Genomic DNA, 24,845 nt, shown 5'->3' with positions numbered 1-24,845 from the left:
TTTTTTAAAAAATTTTAAAAGATTTTATTTATTTGAGAGAGAGAGAGCAGGAGCAGGGGGAGGGGCAGAGGGAGAGGGAGAAGCAGGCTCCCCACTGAGCTGGGAGCCCCAAGCAGGGGGCTCGATCCCAGGACCCTGGGATCGTGACCTGAGCTGAAGGCAGACACTTAACTGACTGAGCCACCCAGATGCCCGCCCCTGGACAAGTGACTCTTTTAAATTGATAAAGCAAAGGTGCTAAAAGTTTTGACATTTTGTTCTTAAAACATACTCAAATGTAATTTTTTATTCCTCTTCCCTGACAAATCACATTATTATATCTTTTTGCTGACCTAGTTTCAGAATTGGAGACTAAGACACTTGGATCCCTAAGAAAAATGTTTGGCGCTTTCGCTGATAGAATATCTATACACTTCCCAATTAGGAAAAAACGCTTTTCCAGAATGTAGTATTTGCTTAATGTGCACTCAGCACTTAAGTGAATGACATAATTTAAACAAAGTTTTTGTTTACCATATCCTCCAGATTTTCATCATCATTTGGTCCAACACGTGTTCAAATTTACTTTTCCTACAGATTTCAACTACATAATACCCACACTGAGTCTGCTCAATTTTTTTAATGTTACTTACTGGATTCAGCATTCTTTTGCACATAATAAGCAAACAAGAGTCTTGGTTTAAATCTAGACACTTATTTTTTACGATAAAGAACAACGATTGGTGCTAAGATACAATATTGCATGAGGAATTTCACGGTTTTTTTTTTATATTTGCCTTATTTATTTATTGTCAACAAACTGAAACTTTAACACATTTAAGACATAAATTCTTTTTTTAGAAACAAAAAATGTCTAGATTTGCTTCTCTGAATTTTTTTTAGACTGTTAGTACTGAATGTTTTCATCCTGGCATTTACCTGGTCAACTCTCATTCATCCTTCAAGTTCTGATAGGCCATCAATTTTTCTGTGAAACTCTTTCTCAGCCTCTCCTCACTATATTTTATTTTTACTTTGTATCTATTTCTATTATTTCAAGTGGAACACACGGTTTAACACTGGTTTATGTGTCTGTCTTTCTAAATGGTAAGTATCTAGAATGTGGATATAATGCTTCATATTTGGATCTTAGCAGAGAGATGCTGGAGAAATAATTGTACAGAACAACACTGTAATGCCACAGTTTCTAGGTAAAAATGTCACTTGTTTAACCTACTGAGATGTTCATAAGTTTTTAGGAAAAAAAAAAATGACTGAAATCAGATGCCTTACTTTTGGTGTTCTGCAGGTTATCTTATTCAAATCCCCTTCAATCACATTGCAGGTTTCATTTCCAACTAATACCTTTGAATTTTCATTAAAGCCAAATCCAGATACACTCAGAAGAGTACCACCTTCAAAGGGAAACAACAATAACAATAATAGATCGACAATAACAAAAGGAAACTTTGGCAAGAATCTAACTCATCATTCAAGAGTTAGGCTGGCAAAGAGATGGGCTGGCAAATAATCAAGGACCAGATCTGAGATGCATATAATCACCACCCCATCTGGGAACCAGAGCTCTGAAGTCTGGAACCATAAAGCAACTGGGCTAAGTGATTTCATGAAATAACAGACTTGGAACCACCCTTTGCTTTGGGGCATCACTAGCAGCAACTATTTTCCATATAGTCCTCTTCATCCTAAAGAGAAATTATGCTGTTTCTATATGCTCAACCATTCTGTGGGTGGGAATGAAGTGAATGAAGACTCTTCCCAAATCTCAGATTTTACTATCTCTAAGTAAAAGGAACTAAGAAAAAATCCCAACAAAACAAAAATAAAATAAAGTAAAATAAAAACACAAAACACACCGAAAAGATCAAGACCAAAGCAAAAATCCAAAACTGAGCACAGTCAAACCAAGGCAAAGGAAATGAAGCAGGACAGGAAAAATGTGTTATTTTCTCTCCATCTTCTGCATCAGCCTTCCTTTCTCCGATTTGTTCCTGGAACTTTTTCTGGGTCAAGTAGCTCCACTGAGACCATGGTTACAAATGGAGCAGCTTGTAAGCAGAATAATAACTAATAAATCTTATCTTGACATAATTGATGAGCTTGTTATAGAAACATGTAATAATTGATGATATTAATTCAATAACTTAAGATGTAAGTATAAGCAGTCGCCCTCACTTGTGCATCATAAGAAACAAAAGAATTAGTCAGCCATTTAATCACTGTGCCTTCCAAAAGGGGAGTCTCCTTTGTTCTCTCTGAGGGAGCTTGGGGTTCTTCTCCCTCCACCCTGTTCTAGAAACAGTGCAATGACATGACAGAAATGGATGCAATTTTCTTTGTTTAGAACAATTAACTATTACCTGCCAGGCTGCCAGAAGCAGGCCAGATGTGTGAGATTCGATTCTGATACGTGAAATGGAATGTCTGGCCCTCTACATTCCGTGCTAGTCCAACATCAGCTACGGACACAGCAATTGGGAAATGGCCAGAACTTCCATTCAGAATCTGGCACTTGATCTCATTTTCTGGTAATTAAAAAAGAAAAGCATGATAAATTAAATATGTTTGTAAGATAAAATTACTGAAATTTTATATTTGTAAATATAAACATTGGCCTTCATTTTTATACCCCAAGAAATGTATCTAAGGAATACGTCCCTTAATGGGACGAAAGTCTTTACAAGCTACCTGATGTTATGAATCAGACACTGTTAGAAAAAAGCTAGGTGAAAAAATAATAAAAGCAAAGTGAATGATTTGCTCCTGACTTCTACTGTGGCCAAAACCAAAAAAGGTTATTGTAATAATAATTTAAAAGTCCTAATCTATAAAATCATTTATATCAATAATTCTAAAAATGTTGGTTTAATACATGATTTATGTCCAAAACTAAGTAAAATATCAGGTTTCATCAAGAAAGGTGATCAAAACCTAAATGAAAACCTATCCTTCACACTTTATTTAGAACAGTATATGTACATTTATATTACAAGTGCATTATTGACTTAGATCTCAAGAATGCACAGATATCTAAATTAAAAACAACTTAACTATATGGAAGGTGAATTTGCTTATGTAATTAAAGTTAAAGAAAATACCTAGGATTATGAAAGATAATTTTTAGGGAAATAAATAATCATGGTTTTCACTTTTTCAAGAGTAGAAAATGTGAATAATCTTGAAATTCTGTGTTAATGGATAGAGATTTTGTTGGGACTAGAAGTCAGGGAAGATGGCCATGTCCTTTTTCTGCATTACTAATGTGACATTGTCAAAGCATGGGCAGAAAGGACCATGGAATACCAGAGTAGCAGCTTATATATTTTTGTGTCCCAGAAACATACCAAAGAAGGAGAGCTTTTATATAATCACTTTATGAGGGGAAAGGAACAAAAATTAACTGTTATGGGATAAAGACACTGTACAGTACTAAAAGAATTAGTTTGTGGTCATAAGCAAAGATTAAAAAGTGCATTTATCCAGAGAAGTTTGCCAATTTCATGCCCCCATAGCATACTCTATAGGAGAAGTATTATTCTAATACTGCTCTTTGAGTCTACTTTCTCTTTGAGAAAAACAATTAGCTGTAATAATAATAATTTTACAAAGAACCTACCAACCACAGAAAGAAGAGAGCAACCCATTGGTCCAACTGAGACTGATATAGTTGAATTGGGAGAAAATCCAGAGCCTGATATGGTTAGAATTGTGCTTTCTTCATAGGTCCCTGAAAATGATGATTTTAAACAACAATATGAAAGTGAAAAAAACCACAGAATCTGTTGTTATAAAATCAAATGCTTTGCAGAGAAAAATAAGCCTATCTTCTAAAGGCTATAAACAGCCTATAAGCAAGCAGGGAAAAAAGACACATATTTCCCAATGGTAAATTTTTTCCATCGAATTGCTCTACATTGTTTCATGTTTTAAATCTATGTTGATAGGGATTAGCAGAAGAATCATCTGACTGAAGTATAGAATGACATATGGAAAGGAAAATTGCTGTTATGACAAACAAATTAAACAGTCACCTCTATATGGTAAATTTTACTATGACAGAAGTGGTAGCACAAATTCATGAGAAAAGGATGAACTGCATGCACAGTATGTGTTGTGGGCACTTTCCACTTGTGATAAAATAAGATTCCTCTATCTAGGGGGACACACATCCTAAAGTGCCAGAGATATTACCAGGGCACACCCACTGTCTCTGTACCTTATACTTAATGTTTTTCCATTCACTCTAGTGTCCAGATTTGATTGATAAATGATATGGTCACCCTACTTATATGACATCACACACAACATGGATTCCACATGGATTTAAATAGCTAAGAATGAAAAATGCCAAACTCTAGAATTCTAGAAGAAAACATAATCAAACATCTTAACTTTAATGTAGAGATGGGTTTCTTAAATAAGATTAAAAAGCCATGGTTAACCATAAAGGAAAAGATAAATAAATTGGACTAAATCAGTGATTGAAATGGTTCCATAAGCAAGATACTAAAAGTGCAGGTGACATACTGGGAGAAGACATGTGCAAAGGATTGGTAAACATAATATATAATACACAGCTATAAGGCAACAGAAAAAAGACAATCTGATAAATGAATACAGGATGTTAACAAGCAATTTGCAGAACAAATAACCCAAATGTCCGAGAAACATATGAGAAGATGCTCACATGCATTACTCCTCAGGGAACAGACAAATTAAGATGATGATGAGATAACCCCTTTCACCCATCAAACTGACCAAACTTAGGAAGCTGATGATACCAAGTATTGACAAGGATGTGGGGAATACGGCATTCTCATGCCTGCTGCAAGTACAGGCACTCTGGAGAGCAATTTGGTTATCTAATAAACTGAACACACAAAAACTTGTTTATTATCCAGCAAGTCTGTCTCTGGGCATATACCCTAAAAAAGCTCTAGCATGTATGCAATAGGAGATTTGTGCAACAAAGTTCAATACAGTTATGTGTAAAAGCAAAAAACTGTAAACAATCTAAATGTCCATCAATAGAGATAAAAATAAATCGGTATATTCATGAAGTATTTTAAAATGATGAATTGGACATACATAAAACCATATAAATATTTCTCAAATGAATGCTGAATGACAAAAGTCAGATGCAAATGATATTTACAGTGTAATAGCTCTGATATTTACATTTCAACATCTCTTTCATAAGCTTAAAAAAACTGGCAAAATTACCATATCTGCATGTTATATACAAAAGGTATTAAAAATGGCATGGAAGAATACACACAAAATTAATTATTGTGACTGCCTCTAGGGAGATTTGTAAGGACTAGAACCAGAGATTGTGCCTTGAGAGGACTTTAGCTATTCCTATAATATTTCCCTTCTTAAATTGATGATTGGAAGTAAATATGACAAAATGCTAACAGTGCTAATTTTCAATGAAGAGAATATAGGTGTTTTTTACAGCATATTTATACTTTATTTTTAAATTTATCAAAATAGGGCAAAAGGCAATTCAGATTATTAATTATTTTGAATTAAGAAACAATTTTTTTCAGGAAGTGCATATAAAAATGGAAATTCATTACAAAATACAAGGATAGATGTAAAAATATAAATACCAAAGGACCATAACCAAATGAGAGTTAATCAAATACTTATCCTTGATGGTTTTGACCCCCTGTGACATGAATTGTCCCAAAGTAATATCATTACTGTAAAAAAAAGTCTGAAGAACATATTCTTTCAACACAAAGATGTGGTTTTTAAAATTTCCCTTTTTTCTCCTGATACATAATTAGCAGATTAATTTTCCTACTAGCCACCAAGATTAAATCTGAGATGGTAGCACCTGAGCTTATCTTTCTGACTGAAACAAAAGGCCACTCCTAACAATCCTTAGTCCTGCTGTTTACTTCAGTACTTGGGAGTTCAGACACAAAGTGTAATCACGTTTTTTTTAAGTAATAACATATTATGAAGATATGGTACAATGTTTCGCCCAAGACTGAGATCTTGGCAATATTTTTTCTCTCCAGTTCTCAGGTCTAGGACCTACTTATTTTCTTTTACTAAACAGCAGCCGTCTCATTACCAGCGTTGTAGTACTAAATCTCCTAGAAGTGGTCTCATATGATCAAAGATTCCTGTTAATACCCCAGCAAGCAGAATTTCATGAAAATGCCTCATCAGAGTGAAATTTTAGAGGCTGATTCTAACGTGGTGAAACTGGAGAAGAAGACTGGGGAGTCCAACTTCAAATACGATTTTTTTTTCAAATATAAGTAATAAATGCTCTTTTCACAGCTTTCTGATCTGATAGATTTTTTTTAACTATGTAGAAATGTTTGCTTGCCTGAGTTGGTGAAACTAGTATATTAAAAAATCATTATTAGTATACAGTTTTGTTAGTTGTCCTCCACCCTCTACTCCAAGTTAAAAAGAAGATTACCTTGAGACGGGTTTATGGCCCATACTAATGGAGTGGCCATGGGATCCCACGTAAACCCACAGTCACCCGAACATTTAGCTGGAATTCCATTGACATAGACTTCAACCTTCAAATAAAGAGAACAGGGGTAGCATGGCTAAGGAGAATATGCATAGGATTTAAACAAATGATGGAATTTTGTTTGTTTGCTTGTGTGTTTATAAAAATTAATCTATTCATTTTTATCTCTTCTGCTTGACCATTCATTCATTCAGCAAATGTGCCTACTATGCAAAGGCACAGTTATAAATGTTAAAATACAGTAATACAACATTAAACACATACGATGACATCCCTGCTGTCACTCAATTTATTTTCTGGTGGGGAAGAGACAGACAGTTGCACAAGACTATAAATTTTTTTTTAAGATTTTATTTATTTATTTGAGAGAGAGAGCTCATGAGAGAGAACATGAGCGGGGCAAAGGGAGAGGGAGAGGGACAAGCAGACTCCCCACTGAGGAGGGAGCCCAATGCAGGGCTCAATCCCAGGACCCTGAGGTCATGACCTAAGCCAAAGTCAGATGCTCAACTGACTGAGCCACCCAGGCGCCCCACGACTATAAATTTTTTTAAAAAGTAAATACATATTATGCCCTAGTGGTGAGTAGTGCTATGAAGGAAAATAAAGGTTGCTCTTAAGAAAGTCATTTAAACTCCTTATATATTAATTTTCTCATTATTAAAGTAGTAATAATTACTTCACAGAATGACTATAAAGATTAAATGAAAGAATATATTTTCAAATTCTAACAGGCAGTAGTAAAGCTTAAAAATCCACTCTTTTATCATAAGGATGATAATTTCCCCAAAAGTCATAAAATAATATTATTGAGTTGATCAACTGTTGACACAAATATTCACATGAAAATAAAGACATCATCCCTGCTGTTTAACTGGTCTTTAATGTATTACAAAGTAGTTACACATTTAAAATTATGTTAAATGCTATGAGGAAAGTTTCAAGAATACCTGTGGCTGTTGGCTGGGTGTACGAAGTAGGTCTCCAAGTATGCGTTGTCTGAATAAGCCACCTTCCTTTATCTTCGTAACTGTCATATTTGCCTTTTCTCCAATAATATTGGAATCATTAATCTATTGTTATACAAAATTATTTTACTAGAAAGGCTATGATAAATATGACCACACTAGTTTTTCTTTTAAAATTAAGCAAGGTTGAAAGTGAATAAAAGCCAAGGATTTAAAAAAAAAGCATTTGAAAACACTTTAGTCACATTTTTTGAAAAAGGAACCTCTTCACAAATGAGCATAATCTACCCCCAATAAAATGCTAAGATTATTGTCTTACCATAGATTGTATCAATTACAAATTGAATTAAATGACTAAAATCAACCTGAATTTTTAGAGTAAAATATGTCTCAGGAAAATGAATTTAATAAATTTTATTTTCCCAGAACATTCTATGCTTTTTCTGAATATGACTGCTTTGACAAATGATTGTTGAATAGCTGAATAATTTATTCCTCTTTCCACCCGAAAGTCAACTTTTCTCCTTCAGCATTTTCACCCCTGATTATCCTGGTTTTTCATTCACTCGTGGAATTATATTTTTTGGCCAATAATAAAAATGAATCAAATCAAATCAGTGTGTACAACTCGGTCATTCCAAAAATCCCTCTGCCAAGATGGCAGGCTTCTGATATATACAGCGGCTAACAAAGAGATAGAAGTCTCCATGCTGGGCCTTGTGTGTGCTGAAGTGGTGATGAGAAGCAGAGATGATGAGCAAGCAGAGGAGACTGATCAGAAAAGAGGCAGGGGGGTAAGCGCACAGACACCAGCAGAGATACCAAGAAGAAGACCAGTCACTAGAGCTGCTCAGCTACAGAATCTTCTAATTCTCATTTTAGACCATGCATTTTCTTAAATAACCTCCATTTCTTTATGACTCACTATTTTCCACATCCAGAGCCTATGTGTGTACATTATACGCTACACTTACATACCTTTTTTTCTCTTTTTTCCCCCATAATGTTTTCACAAGTAGACGGCTGTATTTTTTCCACCTTATGTCATGAACATCTTTCCAGGTGACTATTCAGGTCTCCCCGTGGCTGCACAGCAGTCATGCTGAGGTTGTGGCGTTTTAGCAAGCATTCTTCTACTGACGAGGATAGGTTCCTAGGTTTTTACTATTACAAATACTGCTGCAGTGACTACCTCTGTGCCTATATCATTTCATATTTGTGTTATTATTTCAGTAGTATAGAGTTAAATAGCTGAGATTGCTAAATCAGGAGGTATCTATATTCAGACTCTACTACATAATCCCCTAAAAAGGTCATACTAATTGACTTTCTCACCAATGGTGCATGAGAGAGACTCTCTCTCTCTGTCACTGGAAAGCATCATCTTTTTTTTTTTTTTTTTTTTTAAAGATTTTATTTATTTATTCATGAGAGACAGAGAGAGGGACAGAGGCAGAGGGAGAAGCAGGCTCCCCGCGGAGCAGGGAGCCCGATGAGGGACTCGATCCCAGGACCCTGGGATCATGACCTGAGCCGAAGGCAGACGCTTAACCGACTGAGCCACCCAGGCGTCCCGAAAGCATCATCTTTTTAATGTTTGACAATCTGAGCCCCCAGACACCTCTGGACGCCTCTCCTTCACATACTCTGCACCTGACCCCTGTTCCCTGCCCCCTTCACACTCTAACTAAGCAAAGGTTATTAGATGGCAACTTAACATGTGACTCCCTTATGAACTTAAAGTTCATAACCAGAAAAGTATCCGAGTCCCCAGAATGCAGCTCTAGTGGATGGTGGTAGAATTATAGACAGCGAGGGTGATTATACTTGGTCCCCCCATAAAGTAGCCCCAGATTGAGTTCTGAGACTGTCATCGCCTGGCCTCTTCCTGCCCCTGTCAGGGGTCTGCTAACACATATTCCTGGACTCTCTCCAGAGGGGACAGCAAATAAAGTACCAAGAGCAATTCTCCACGAAAGAGGACATCTTGTCAACTTAATTGAGAACAATCTTATCCTCAATTTCCTTTTTTTCATGTTTAGTCTATAGTTTGCATTTTTAAAAGTATAGGCAGTCTCCAATTCTTATAAAAATGAGGCAGGGTGAAAAAAAAAAAATGAGGCAGGGTGCAAATAAGCAAGCAACACCCAGAAGAGAACAAAAACCAAGCCAGCTGAGGGAACCTGTAGAAGATTCTGCTTTCCACATGTGCTTCTCCACTTGATGTTCCAGGAGTATCCAGCGCAGGTTCCGTCACGTGTCACTGAGACACGGCCCACTTCTTCCACGCTCTGGAGTGCAAACTGTAAATCCACAGCTGATACCGTGGCAGGAAGGCCTGCACTCACACAAGGACAGAAATAGGAAGAGTGAAAAATTCACAAATAAATTTCACCCTTAAAATACAGGAAATGTACTGTATATTACCACTTATAAGCCAAATGTCTTCCTTCAATATAGTGAAAATGAAATTTGTATCTCATTTATGCCAAGAATTTATGTATCTCTTGGAAGCAAAAATTACATGAGTAATATACCTCAGATTACAGCCTTGGCTCAAATATTTTTATTTTGAATACTGATTAACATTATAGATAACCTTATAAGCCAAGGGATATAAAAGAAAAACAAACTTTTGGAAATATAACCTATTATATATGGAGAGGCGATGAAGAAAAAGTGAAAATATAATTTGTTCTGGATAATTTAGTTTTACATTACTAACATTATCTCAACTATATAAATTATGTAGAGAAATTATATTAGAAAGAAATACACCAAAATATTCATTATGATTGCCCAGATCAGCACTGTATATATATATATATATATGTATGATTGCCCAGATCAGCACTGTATATATATATATATATATATATATATATATATATATGTATGTATGCCAATGTTCTGAACTTTTGTCATATACCTTTGAGGATGTGTCCATAAGCTTGAATGTCAAAACTGCCACTTAGAGGTGGGGACGCGGCTTGAATTCTTTGAATACGAATCTTTGACTCCCCTGGCCAATTATTTCCTCTGTAAACAGACTCATTCTCTGTCTCGTTTGTGATTATCTAATTTCCAAAATAAATATTGATAAAATGATTAAACATAAGAACGGCTAACATGATTTCTATTTCCCTATTGTACAATCCTGTGACATGACATAAATGGGGCTCAGGTATTCAGGATCCTTCAGAACATTAAGGAGAGTCACATAAATCAACACGGGCCATACCTACATAGCTGCAATAATGAGGCCAAAGTCAACTCAGTCATCTGGGCAGCAATAAGCTGGAACCACAGTAATACCTCATTAATTCAGAGTGTACCCTCCATCACTCAACGAACAAATATTTATTGAACAGGCATTCCATTCAAGGTACAGTGCTAATCACTGTGGGGAGGCAGGGAAACACAAGATGAAGCCTTAGCTATCAAAAAACTAAAGTTCTTTTTGGAGAAATAACATATGGGGACTATAAAACTAACAATATACAATAGTATATAATCGGCACAGAGACTGATCCAGACTCAGGAAAACCTAAGGTTGAGTGCCAATCAACTGACAAAAGCAACACGTGCTCTAAAAATTCATAGATTGTAACTCTAATAGTGAAAATGATAGTCTCCTGCTTCTGATCCCTCACAGTTGTCTGTGTATCTTGTGGAATTTAAAACTGTAAGCCTCAGTTGCCCACTGAAGTGAATAAACATAATTGCCAAAAGACATATGCAAGAATGTTCGTTGCAGCTTTATTCATAATAGTACCAAACTGGAAATAAGGCAAAAGCCCATTGATAGGATGGTTAAATTGTGGTATAGTCACACCATGGAATATGGTAAAGCAATGACAAAGAATGAACTGCCGCTACATGCAACACATAAGTCTCACAATAGCAAATAAAAGGAGCTAGACGCAAAAGAGCACATACTGTATTATTTACTGATATGAAGATTAAAAACAAGCAAAACTATTTATTGGTGGTAGAAGTCAAAACAGTGGTTATCCAGGGGTAAAGAGTGAGTAATCTAATGACTAAGGGAAGGCACAAAGAAGGCTCTTGGGGAGGTAATGATTTTCTTTATCTTGATCTGAGTAGTGGTTATGTGAGGGCATTTACTTTGTAAAAATTCATGGAATTCAGCAAGGCTGCAGGATATAAGATCAACACAAAAACCAATCACATAATTGCTATATACAAAAGCAAGTATGTAGAAACCCAAATTAGCAACACAGGCCATTTACAATTACTTCAAAGAAAATGAAATACATATAAATCTAACAAAAGAGGTACAGGATCTGACCTGAAAATTGGAAAATGTTGGTGGAAGTAATCAAAGAAGACCTAAATATGCTGATGAAAGAGAGCAAAGAAGATCTAATAAATGGAGACATACCCTGTTCATGAATTGCAAGACCAATAAAAGTGTCAATTCTCTCCAAAACAATGTATAGGTTTAATGCAATTCTTATCAAAATGCCAGCAAGATTTCTGTAGACATTCACAAGTTTATTCCAAAATCTACACGAAAAGACACAGCACCTAGAATAGCTCAAACAATTTTTCACAAGAAGAAGAGGAATCGCTCTATCCAGGGCTGTCTTACTATATAGCTACAGTAAGGAGAATGGTGGGAGAATCAACACACAGAGCAATGGAACAGAATAGAGAATACAGAAATATGCCTCCACAAATATGCCCAACTGATTTTTGACAAAGGTGCAAAAGTAATTCAATTGAGAAACAACAGCCTTTTCATTAAATGGTGCTGGATCGATTGGAGCCACAGGCAAACAAGGGAACATCGACCTAAAACTTCACATCTTATACAAAAGTTAACTCAGAATGGATCATGGCCTTACATATAAAATGGACAGCTATAAAACTTTCAGAGAAAAATAGAAAAACATTTAGGACTTCGGGCTAAGCAAAAATTTCTTAAACTTGAAACCAAAAAGCACCATTCATAGAAGAAAAAATTGATAAACTGGATCTTATCAAAATTAAAAACTTTCATTCTGTGAAAGACCTTATAAAGAAGATGAAAAGGCCAGGTACACATTGAGAGAAAATATTTGCAAAACCACATATCTGAGAAAGGACTCATATCTGGAATATAAAAGAGCTTTGAAAAACAATAAGTAAATAACGCAAGTGGAAAATGTGCAAAAGACATGAAGAAACATTTCACAGAAGAGGTTATATGGGTGTTCAACATCATTAGCCATTAGGGAAGGCAAACTAACACCAAAATGAGAAACAGTACATACCCATCAGAATGGCTAACATTAAAAAAGTAGTGATCATGTCAATGCTGGCAAGTTTGTGCAGAAACTGATCATTCAAACATTGGTGGGATTGTAAAATGGTACAGCCACTTTGGAAAAGAATACGGTAGTTTCTTACAAAACTAAACATGTCCTTACCACATGACCCCATATTTGCACCATTGGGCAATTAATCTGGAAAAATGAAAATTTTATGTCACAGAAAACCTGTAGATAAAACATTCACAGCAGCTTTATTCATAATAGCCAAAACCTGGAAACAACTGAAATGTCCTTCAATGAATAAGTGGTTAAACCAACAAGTGGTACATCCATACCATTTACTACTACTCAGTAATCAAAATGAACAAAGTTTTAATTCTAAGCACAACAACTTGGAAGAATCTCAAAGGTAATATGCTGAGTAAAAACGCCAATCTCAAAAGGCTATATGCTGGTATGATTATGTAAGATATGATTCCATTTTACAGAACATTGTTGAAATGACGAGATGTAGTGTTTGCCAGATAAGGGGGAACAGGAGGGAGGAAGCTGGCTGTGGCTATAAAAGGGTAGCAGCACAAGGGATCCTTGGAATGGAACTGTTCTATGGTCGTCAGATGAATGTACACATGTGATAAAACTGTACAGAACTACACATATATTCACTATATACACATACACCCAAATGAAAACCTGTAAGACTGGTAAAATCTTATTAAGATCGGTAGATTTTATCAGTATCAATTTCCTGGTTGTGCTATTATGCTATAGTTATACGAGATGTTATTGTTGGGGACAAATGGGTAAAAAGTAAAAGAAAAATGTAAAAAAGTAAGAAACTAAATCAAAGCTAATTTCCCATAAACTGAAAATAGTAACTTGTAAAATTCTAGGCTTACCTGCCCAAAGCTCACACTCATCATGGGTATATTATAACTGCAATTATATGAAGTCATAGTGATAGAATACTGGTTGGTCATACTTGATCCATTAATTTTGGTGTGATTCACCTGAAAGTGCTTTAAAAATATCCCTTTACTTGCTAATGCTGGAAGTCTTCTCTTTGGCATTTCTAAGGAACATAGAATAAATGGGAAATAAAACTGCATGGACTTTACTGCTAAGAAGAAAATCCTCAAATTATATCCATGTCATGGAATAAGCTGTGTAGAATCAAATTTTAGAAAGATCTTAAGGCAAGTAGATTTTGGAGCTTGGTAAACTTTTATTTCTAGAATATAAAGCTTTAAAGTCTGTCAACATATAAGCCTCATCAGAAAAAAGAAAATATTTAAAAGTCACCAAACCCTGGGTTCCAGGTAGCCTTCTGTGGACCTGTTAGTTCTGCTCTGCTCTAGGTTCCTGAAAGTGGTGCTCACTAGGATGTGTGCTCCGTGACGACAGCACCAGGAGGACGGTCACAGCAATTTCTTTAGTACCCAGCACAGTGCCTGCCACATGATAGGTGCTAAATGCATGCTATTTAGTGAACTACATTTATCTGGGCACAAGTGAGCTATCTTATATATGTGCTCCACCAATCATAATGTAGGTCTGGTGAGAGCAGATTCAAAAGAAGGGACTCTAAAATAGTTAACATTTAATATGTTACCAGTTGACTCATGACCTTGCACTTGAAAATATTTCCAAAGAAAAGGATTCTAAAATTCCACTGAAAAATGGTAGTAGTCACTTTTCAAGGTGACTGTTTGGAATTAGGTTGATTTTTATCGCTTCTCGGCCTTTTGGCTAAGATCAAGTGGAATTAGGTTGATTTTTTTTAAAAGATCACAGTTTAATTTTAATTATTTTATTATCACAGCTCATATATTTGGGTCTACTGACATGACTAAAAAAACAATGCTTAGACTACCAGAATACTTCATTTAAGTATTATTAATTATCACCATGAAGTCCGTGGAAATAGCTGAATTTTTGTCAAAGTCAACAGTTGCCTTTTAGGAACAGATATCTTCATAGTTAGTTTCTCAAAAATCAAACAAAGCAAAATGAAAATGTTTGCCACTGTTTGTATATCTGTAAACAGAATCCAGGACCATTAAGACTAATTCTTGCTATAATGACAAAGTTTAAATTAAGGGTACATTTATCCTTAGAATAAAAAATAATATAATTTAAATAATAATATTGAGATAAAAGAATGAGTCATAAATATTTAGAGACTAATGTTTCTATCTGAATTAGGGGATATAAATCATTTCCATGGTAAGATTTTACTACAAGAGATTTAGAAGGCTTAACTAGATATGAAATGATACAACATACCATCCCATGCCGAGACTGTAGATGTCTGTCCAATGTATACTGCATCTACATAGAAGGACTGTGATTCTGACACTTTCTGTAAACCAATCCTCTGAAGAGAAAAATTTGTCCCAGTGTATTTGGTTTGTATGAGGTCCAGAAGGTCTATGCACGTATAGGTCCAGCTGAAATATGGTTGCTTAATTAGGTGCGTAGGTCAGTTGTTATGTTTAATGTAAACCAATCCACTATAAAAAGCATTAAAATCTCAAGAGTAAAAGTGTTTTTTCCCACAAGAAGACCATCAAGCATACTTCATTAGCACAGAAAAGCAGCCATAACAACAAACAGCAGACAGAAACTTAAATTGGTAGTAAAAGATTTAAAGTTGCATGCAAGTACAGGTTTTCTTTTATTTGTAGACTTGGCAGTAGCCATAGGGACATAAAATATTCTGTTGCAATAGGTAAGTAAACTAAGGAGTATGCACCTTGGTGTAGAGCATGTAAATAAAAACAAGGCGCCAGAATGAAGTAAACTATTTCAGTAAAATATGTGAGGGATAGAGCAGTAAGTTCAGTTCAGTACTAAGAAGCAAAACTGGAACTTGTTACTACTCCCAAAAGAGCTCACTGGAGTTGCACTGTCTACTGTTCTAAGTGACAAAAAGTGCTACGTGATTTATAATATAATACCTCTTAAATGGGTAATTTAGATTCAGATTTTGCACTATATATTCACTGCATTGGAATTCCATAAATTACAATTAAGCAATTCAGCTATGAGAATTTGCAACAAAGATAAATATTGCCATGGAAATAACTAAATACAATTTAACAATAATCTTTACTCAGCTATTACTATAGTTATTAACTGACTAGTTTGCTTGGGCACCTTCTATTCTAATTTCCTTCATGGTTTATAAACTCATCATGGGATCCACCTCAGTGCGTCAAAGCTTAGCATAAACTGATGTATCATTTTTAGAAAATTATACACAAAACTACAGTGAGTTAAAGTGCTCTTTAAATAAATATGAAAAAAGTACTTAGTGCCTCAACAGAATTCTACTCTAATTATATAATTCTGAAGTTTAAAACACTACTACTTAGAAAATTTGGTTTACTGAACAGAACCCTTCATCAGACAAAAGGAGACTACAAATGGTATAAAAATACATGGTATCAAAATACATCAAATGCATATATTTGATACAATAGTATCAAAACTCAAGTGAATAGCACATGGCTTTTGTGGATAGATAATAATGTTTTCTAAAAGAAAATAAGATTTAACTTTTCAGATTTTGAAACTTGATTTACAGTTACAAACATCGCTGCTTTTGGAAGATTATAGAATGATTCTTGGGAGAAAATGGCACTTCTAACACTGACTGTCCTGAAAATAATCTAATGCTAACACATCTATTTGATCTAGGTGATCTGTCTGACCTAAATAAAAGCAGATCTAGAAATACCCAATAGGAGCAGGGGACTTTATTTTGCCTTGACTGGCAATAGTTTTAACCAGTGAACCCTATTCCTTTAAAAATAATGCTATTATTGCTTACAGATCTCGTAGCATTTACGGTAAAGGAAGCCTGTCAGTTCTATCAAATGTAGTGCATCTTCAAATTACCTCACAGCAGATACATTACAAGTTAAAAGGAAAAACCTATTTAGCAATATGGTAAAGTGATGGTTTAACTAACATGGAAGAACCGAGGTCTGGAAAACGTTCCCAAATCTTGTTACAGTGGAGGAGCGAAATGCGCACAGGTAGTGCTCTTCAAAACTCAAATTGTGATTCTACTGTTCAATTCAGGTATGCAGGGAATGGTTATAGCAATATGTACCTGGGCAATACTTTTTAAAATAAAAAAGTGTATTATGTGTGTGAATGTGTCTTCATTATTACTTTTATTGTATGTGAAATTTGTGTGTGTATTGTATATGGAAATGCAAAAGTGGATTGACATAAATTTCAGAAGATACAACAATTAATAAAAATCAAAACATAATTATGCAGAACTAAATTGTGCTTGAGGCTATGGCAATTATAATCGTTAAGTAGCTTTCTCTAGGATTATTTCGTTTTTCCCCTTATAGTTTGTACTTGCATTTCTATGTGTCTGACTTTTGGCAAACCAAGCATTAAAAAGTGTCTTTTCTCCCTTAATTTTGGAATATTCATTGAAATATTGTATCTCCTCCACTCTCACTTAGAAAGCACCTTCTTTGCAGGGATCAAAGTCTAATGACAATACTGTGATAAGGCAGTCTCTTTCTACCTTCCTTCAGTAAGTAGGAACATTATTAGATTTAATAATACATGATTTAAATTATAAAATTTACCATTGTTTTATCTTTTAAATGGTTATGGGTGATAACACTAGACCAATTTTTATTTTCACAATCTATAGATTTATTTTTGGCACAACTATTTCTGTTAGGATGCTTCTGTAGAAGACAGGAAAACTTCAGTCAGATCTATGGTGCACGTGATTTTTCAAAAACTAACAAAAAAGTGAAAAAAAAACAAACAAAATGTGGGTTTGTTTTACATTAAGTTTATACACTATAGTGTAAGTTAAGTTTTAAATTGATAGCATAACTTACTTGTTTCCATTAGTAAAGTTAAGTTTTAAATTCATAGCATAACTTACTTGTTTCCATTAGTAAAATTATATGTAAATTGTATATCATAGCTTCTAGTAACCTTGCTTCTGTCTTGGTATTGGAATTTCAGAGCAATATAATTTGCCAGGAATCCTTTGTATGCCAAACATAACTACACAGGAAATTAAAAAAGAAATCAATAATAATATCTTACCTTTAAGTTGTTTTATAGCAATTCAAATTAATTCAACCTAATCCAATAAATAAATATTGAGAATTTTCTGTACAAAATGTTTCAGAACACAGAGAAAGAATAATTAATTTCAGCCAATTAGGTACAGAAGAATCGGGGAAGATTTTCTAGAAGAGGAAGTGGAGTTGAAGTGACCTTACAATTAATGATTAATTCTTTAATGTTTTCTTAGATATGGTTTCCTTAAAAATGGAAATAATCCACTGCCTATAGTCATGGAGCAATGTAAAATCTAAATCCAGCTCTAACTGAACTCTATCTCCAGTGAATTTAAAAGCTCATCACCCACAGAGAGAAGATAAACCCTCAAGTAGATTAATTGGGATGTGAATGGTAGCTGAGCATTTAGAGGTGGAGATGTCACTGTAAAAAAGTAATTAAATACCAATTTTAATGGTCTATAACACCTTAAGCATACCAAATATACTCAGAACTTAGAACTTGAGTTTTAAAGATCTTTTCCAAATAAAATTTTTGCAATGTGAAAACAAAACAAAAGAACTTAGAACTTGAGAACATGCATCACAATTTGAGAATTTTAAAACAAGAGAAAGGGTAAGCAAGACTATGATTTCCAGTCTTAAATACCTATCCTAGAGCTACCATCTCTGCTCAGGCTTTTCCTTCACGTTTCCTTGATTGGATACCCAAGATCACTCTATGATGGCTATCCATTTTTGTTTCTTCTTAATAAATGAAGGAATATTGAAGAGAGAATATATTTGTAATGATCTTAGTATTCAAATTTATGTGCAAATAATTTTCTCTGAAATTATAAGATAAAGCAGAATACATGTGCATGATACTACATATTTCTTAAATTTCTTTTTTTGAGAACAAACAGAAGAGGAAATCACAAGTACTAGAATGTGAACCACAGTACCTGTCCAATGTGACATGATTTCACATGACAAACACTTTTCCCTGTCTTAAAATTTCATGAAATTTTATTACCAAGGTATTTTACAGATTAAATTAGCATATCATCCTTACCTGATTATAAGGAAATAATAAAATGTCTCCATATGGTAGTCTGTTTGGTTTAACATCTGCTGAGTCAAAAAGAACAGCTGGGCTTTTCAGGGAATACCGACCACAGTAAGCATCAGTTTCAGCTGTCTTCTTCCCTCTGTTAACATGTTCCTACAGAAACAATAATATTTCAAATGAAAACATGCTTTACGGTCCGGCTTTATTCCCCCCACATCTCCACCTAAGTTGTTCAAGTTCCAACTTGGATCCATTGCTTCCCACGCTACTTTAACTTGAAACATTCTCTCTCTTCTTTGAAACTCTAGAGCTCCCATTCTGTTTATCACTCGGTTGGCTCCATAATCATATAATCCCTTGTACCTGTATTTGACTATTTCCTAAATCTCATCTTTCTCCTTATATCATGAACTCTTAAGGATATTTATTCATTCCTTCCACAAATATTTACTCAGTGGTCACTGTGTCCCAGGTTTTTGTTTGTTTGTCTGTTTGTTTAATCTTCAAGTTTCAAGGGAAGCAATTTATTATATAATGCCTTACTACAAATTGCATTCTCTGAAGCCAATGAGAAAACAGGATATACTCCGCATCCAAGTAAAGAAAACAAATAAAATACCCTATAGATCTTACATTTGTCCATCTTGTCTACTTTCCCTTGATCAAGAAAATTCATATGTGGTGGAAGTGCTGCTTTCACAAATGAATCACATTATGATGCAGGGAGATGCTAAAACAGACCTTATCAATAAACGTATAACAAAATTATTTTTGCAATTTGACAATAGGAATTAGTGCTAGTACAAAGAAAATCACAAAATTACAAGCATTTATGTGAATTCTTATTGGGCCAGTTTCAGTTCATTTAACATTCCATACCAGGTTAAAATCAGTCTCATAATCTCTAAAGTATTTCACAACAAATCCTTCTTCAAAATTTGCAATTTGCGGTGGACACTTGGCGGTAACCATTTCTTCCACGGCTGCCTGAAACTAAATTAACAATATGAGCTTTAGTAACTTCTTTTTCATGAATAGTTAGAACATTCATAATTCTACCACTAATTTCACTCATTAGTTATAATAGAACATTTGCATAATATAATTCCCATACTTTAGCCGTCATTATGAGATCATTTCCTAAATATTTTTAAGCTCATTTGTAATAATTTTAGTGTCCAATGACTTTTTCAAGAGTTTTATTTTAGAATGACAATAGTTACATCCAATTGGATAATATTAACTTACACAGTTGTTACATAAGGTAGACATATTTGTTTAGCAGTTTTTTTAAAGAAGGCAATGAGGCGAACCTAAATGAATTAGCACCCAATTAAACAGGTTCCAAATGAATAGTTTTCTTAATTAACTCAAAATTAACTGGAAAGAACTATACACTCTAATGCATTCTGTTTTTCAAAAGAAGAAATTCAGATACTATGGTAGTCTCTTTGGTTTATGCTTTTGTTTACACTATGTATTTATGCTTATTTAAAAAATAATAAATCATTTTGGATTATTCAGGAATTGGTACACATTCACAAGTTCTCCTGTAATTTCCACATCTACTTCTCTGGCAAAGCACAGATATAATGTTTAGAATTAAGGAGATAATATAAGATCTTTAATCATCAAACAAATATTAACTTAAACTCATTGTGCAGGTAGTTGTCAAAATCCAGTAACTCCCAAGCAAACATTCTTTCTCCAGGAACAGCTGCCCCCTACAAAGATATACTGGATTCTGTTGACACAGTTCTAAGAACTCCCTTCCAAACCCTCTATTTCCTCCCTTCTCTGCTCTTTATGGGTTGGCTCCAACCCACCATGCCAAGTGAAAGAGCATATTACCACTCCTTAAAGTATGGGAGTTTTGGGGGTTTTTTTTAATAGAAAGGTGATGTTTAAATAGCTTTCTACTTAAGAAATTGTTAACAAAGAGCATACTTCAGCTTCTGATGACCATGCGGTCAGAGGCTTAGAAGTGATCCCATCCCAGTTCAGTGTGAATGTGTCCAAACTGGGTTTTCCTTTGATTTGTTCTGTAATATTCAGTGTGACATTGTCCCCTTCAAACACTTCATAACCAAGCAGATCAAAGTCTCCTGCAATGAAGTACCAAACAGAATTTCAAGATGTTAATTAATAAAATACCAACTTATCCATAATAGACACTTAAAGTAAATAAAATTAGTTTTATTTAGTTGTATTATCACCAAAAAAAAGGATGAATGGGGAAGACGTGGATCTTTGAATTTGAGCAGATTTAACTGTAGCAGAAACAGCAAAACAGCAAATAAAGTGCTATTCATTTAAGGTTCAGTTTCCATGGCTTAAAGGAAAGGATTATGAGATAAACAGAAGGAGGTATTGGGACCATGAGGTAAAGATCAATGGGCAGGCAGTGGAATATTCCAAAAATTCTTTTAGTTTTGTTCCAGTACCATTATCGTAGTCTAAAGGGCTAGGCTGGGATATTGCTATTTTCTTTAAACATGAATACAGCACAAAGCTGAATTCCAGGAAGTAGTCCCAGGCCTATGTGGCCTGTTTATACAATCTCACTTTGAAAACAATAAGGGCTTGTCCTCAGATGTATCTCTGCTTTGGGAAGATGCTTTAACAGAGGAATCCCACTGACCTTCTCTGTTGGATAATGTCCTAGAATTTGCCCAGTTATGATTTTAGTACCATATTTCTTTTTCTTTTTTTTATTTGACAGAGAGAGACACAGTGAGAGAGGGAACACAAGCAGGGGGAGTGGGAGAGGGAGAAGCAGGCTTCCCACTGAGCAGGGAGCCTGATGCGGGGCTCAATCCCAGGACCCTGGGATCATGACCTGAGCCGAAGGCAGATGCTTAACGACTGAGCCACCCAGGCACCCCAGTACCATATTTCTTAAGGCTGCTGCTAAAGCCTTAAAATTTCTCTCTAAACTGTAGATATGTTTCTGGGAGAACATGGATAATCATATCTTCATTTATGCAGCGTTCTGAAAATCTAACCTTTGGGAAATTTTTAGAACTTCAATTCATGTTAAATAAAATTCTTTGCCCTCCACTCAACAATCAAATTAATAATTGTATAAAATGAGACATAAACAATGAAGTAATATTTTACTTATATGAATTGGAAAATATTGATTGCCCAAAGTAAAAAAAAAAAAAAAATACATATTGAGGGACCTATTTTTGAGCTAGATAGGCCAAATACTAAACTTGGTTGCGACACTTGGCTTTTAAGACCTGAAAATGTAAAACAATTAACAGGAAGTTAATAGCTATCACTTGAAAAGGAGAGTGGTCAAATAATTTTGGAAAATGCTGTATTAAACACAGGTGAAATGTTTTCTGTCAGTTTTTGTTTTTGTATGTTTGTTTTCTCACTGTAGGACTCCTCGGGGATTTTTTTAAAATTTTATTATGTTATGTTAATCACCATACATTACATCATTAGTTTTTGATGTAGTGCTCCATGATTCATTGTTGGCGTATAACACCCAGTGCTCCATTCAATATGTGCCCTCTTTAATACCCATCACCAGGCTAAGCCATCCCCCCCCCATCTCTAGAATCCTCAGTTTGTTTTTCAGAGTCCATAGATACTAATATTAAGGAGCTCTGTCAATCTTCAAGAAGAAGAAGAAGCTGGAGTAAGCAGCTTCCCATGTAGATGTGACCACAGAATCCTTTCATCAGGCAAGATCTGGCCAGACTAGTGTCTCCTGAGAAATACTGAGTACTTAAACTTTAGTTCCAGAATTCACACCTTCACTAATTTTTGCTAAATTAAAGTAGGCTATTATCCAGATAGTGCATCTGTAGTGTACATAGTGTATTTCCCATGCACTGGGGTTGTACAATACTTAAAATACAATTCAAGTTTTAATTACAATAGAAAAAATTAACCGTTCGATTTTTATTTCTCCTAAAATTAATCAAGGCTATGAATCCACTTCTTTTCCCCTGTCATTTTTATGGAGTTTTTACCTTTTTCAGTGGAGTTGTACAGGACACAAGTTTGTTTCTTAGAAAAATCCTAACAGAAGTACAAAATGATATACATGCTTACCCCGAGTTGATATAAAAGTTACCATGTAAACATAGCTTTGGGGGTTTTGTGTTCTTATTACTTGAACTGTATCTGGTTTTATAGACCAGAGGTCATTTAAAGCTGATTGCAGTATGAAGTCAGAAGCATCTCCAGGTAGCAAGACTTTGGATTAAAAAAATAAAAAAAAGAGTTAAAATCTTTTTGCACTACCATAGCCAGCACTGATGTTTTATATTTGAATTTTTTAAGGCACCTATAGTCTGTATCATATGTTATCACTTAATGTAACTGTTTTGAAACTAATTCAAGTTCCATAATAATGACTACTTAATTGGATTGTGATCTCTTGAAGAGCAAGATTATATTTTATTTTTTTTATTCCCATAGTAATAAGTACTGTGTTTGGAAAACTGTAAGTACCTATCAATATTTACTTATTGAAACAATTAATGGAAATAGCAAAAATTATATTTTCAGGTTTATTATAAAATATAGAGATGCAATGTCTTTGTTAACAGATAAATTAGTGTCTCATAGCTTTATCACTTAATTTGAAGAAGAAATTGGAAGAAATGTTTACTTCTCTGTAATGGTGAATTTAATTCTTACTATCTTAACTTACACCTGTGAGTCACAGATATATAAATTCCTTATGTGCACTTAAATATACATTTATCATGATCCTTATACAAGAAAATGATATCATATACCAGGAAGTTGTTTTTACTGATGTCATTTTTTATCCCTAGAAGTCTAAAGGTTTTTCTTCACAATATATTTTTAGCTTTTTTGTCTAGCATACTATTAAAATGATATTTTCCAGACAGTAGAATTTGACTAGAGCTTACATGAAAGTGACTCGTTTCATTTATAAATGAAGAGAAATAAAATCTCCTTTGTTATTTCAACTTACCAGTTTTTTCCATGTTATAGATTAATCTATATTGGTAGCGTGAACACGAATTAGCTTCCACGCACGGGCTGGTTACCGTGATCCTCTGAACTTCATTAGTTGCACTAGATGTTTCCCAGTTTTCCAATGTTATAACCTATTTCCCAATTAAAAAAAAACAAAACATAGCTTTACTGTATAGAAAAATACATTTTAAAAGCATGATAGTTAACCACTCAATGCCTCTTGATTGCTCTATTTTACTGTAAATGACAAAATATTTTAAAGTTTCACTCTTATCAAATAACAGCCTCTTGAGTTTTAATACAGATACTCCAAGCCACAAAGTCAGTAATCTTCCATGACTGCCTTGCCCCCAAACGGTATCTTCCCGAGTAAAATTAATAACCAAATAGAGCTCCTATCTTTGAACATATACTTTCTACGAAGCTGATCTATCATCATAGCAAACCTGCACTTCCTGGACAATTGTCGACTGGGATCTGATAACTTGCTCTTCATTCACCGCATCTTCTGTCTGCTGTTCTGTATAGACATTTCTATACTGGTACAAACCAACATCAACGAAGGCACTCAGCCTATACTCCTGCAGCAAGATTTCAAGGTAATATCTGGAAAACACGAATTTTTTCCCAATGACTAAAATTTCAACACTATATAAAACACTGGCCTATACAATGATTTATATTGTAGTATCCCTGATTTTATTTTATTTTATTTTATTTATTTTTATAGCATCCCTGATTTTAAATATTAAAGTTTCATAGTGGTTTGTTAAAATAAAATGAATTATGTAGGCTATCTATACTAGAGAGATACAGAGTTGTCCCCATTCATGACTGATTCATTCAGTTTTGTCAGTAAATATTTATTGAAAAAGAGACTACCCCTTATCCTCATGGAGCTTAAAACAAAATTACATTTACATTGTAATGCAAACTCCTTGGCATAAAACACAGAGGGCATATGGAGTTTAAATACTTTAATATGTATAAGAAAAC

General features: G+C 34.4%; 1 protein-coding gene and 1 pseudogene across 2 annotated transcripts in view; one reads left to right on the top strand and one right to left on the bottom strand.

Moving 5' to 3' along the window:
- Positions 1-24,845, bottom strand: part of PKHD1L1 (PKHD1 like 1) — a 152,943-nt gene that overhangs the window by 95,115 nt on the left and 32,983 nt on the right. For both annotated transcript variants that reach the window (XM_032415905.1, XM_032415904.1), the window contains exons 15-30: positions 24,296-24,455; positions 23,845-23,980; positions 22,950-23,093; positions 20,826-20,983; positions 19,758-19,871; positions 18,882-19,031; positions 17,683-17,807; positions 15,039-15,202; positions 13,652-13,824; positions 10,403-10,550; positions 9,657-9,811; positions 7,456-7,578; positions 6,446-6,551; positions 3,617-3,727; positions 2,361-2,525; positions 1,273-1,394 (exon numbers count right to left, since the gene is read on the bottom strand). In XM_032415905.1, coding sequence (XP_032271796.1) covers positions 1,273-1,394; positions 2,361-2,525; positions 3,617-3,727; positions 6,446-6,551; positions 7,456-7,578; positions 9,657-9,811; positions 10,403-10,550; positions 13,652-13,824; positions 15,039-15,202; positions 17,683-17,807; positions 18,882-19,031; positions 19,758-19,871; positions 20,826-20,983; positions 22,950-23,093; positions 23,845-23,980; positions 24,296-24,455 — 2,254 coding nt within the window. The remainder of the gene's footprint in view (positions 1-1,272; positions 1,395-2,360; positions 2,526-3,616; positions 3,728-6,445; positions 6,552-7,455; positions 7,579-9,656; positions 9,812-10,402; positions 10,551-13,651; positions 13,825-15,038; positions 15,203-17,682; positions 17,808-18,881; positions 19,032-19,757; positions 19,872-20,825; positions 20,984-22,949; positions 23,094-23,844; positions 23,981-24,295; positions 24,456-24,845) is intronic.
- Positions 14,482-14,598, top strand: LOC116639620 (annotated as a pseudogene).

Source organism: Phoca vitulina, unplaced genomic scaffold (genome assembly GCF_004348235.1).
Source record: "Phoca vitulina isolate PV1807 unplaced genomic scaffold, GSC_HSeal_1.0 scaffold18, whole genome shotgun sequence".
Taxonomy (NCBI): Eukaryota; Metazoa; Chordata; class Mammalia; order Carnivora; family Phocidae; genus Phoca; species Phoca vitulina.
This window is presented reverse-complemented; position numbering and strand designations above follow the sequence as displayed.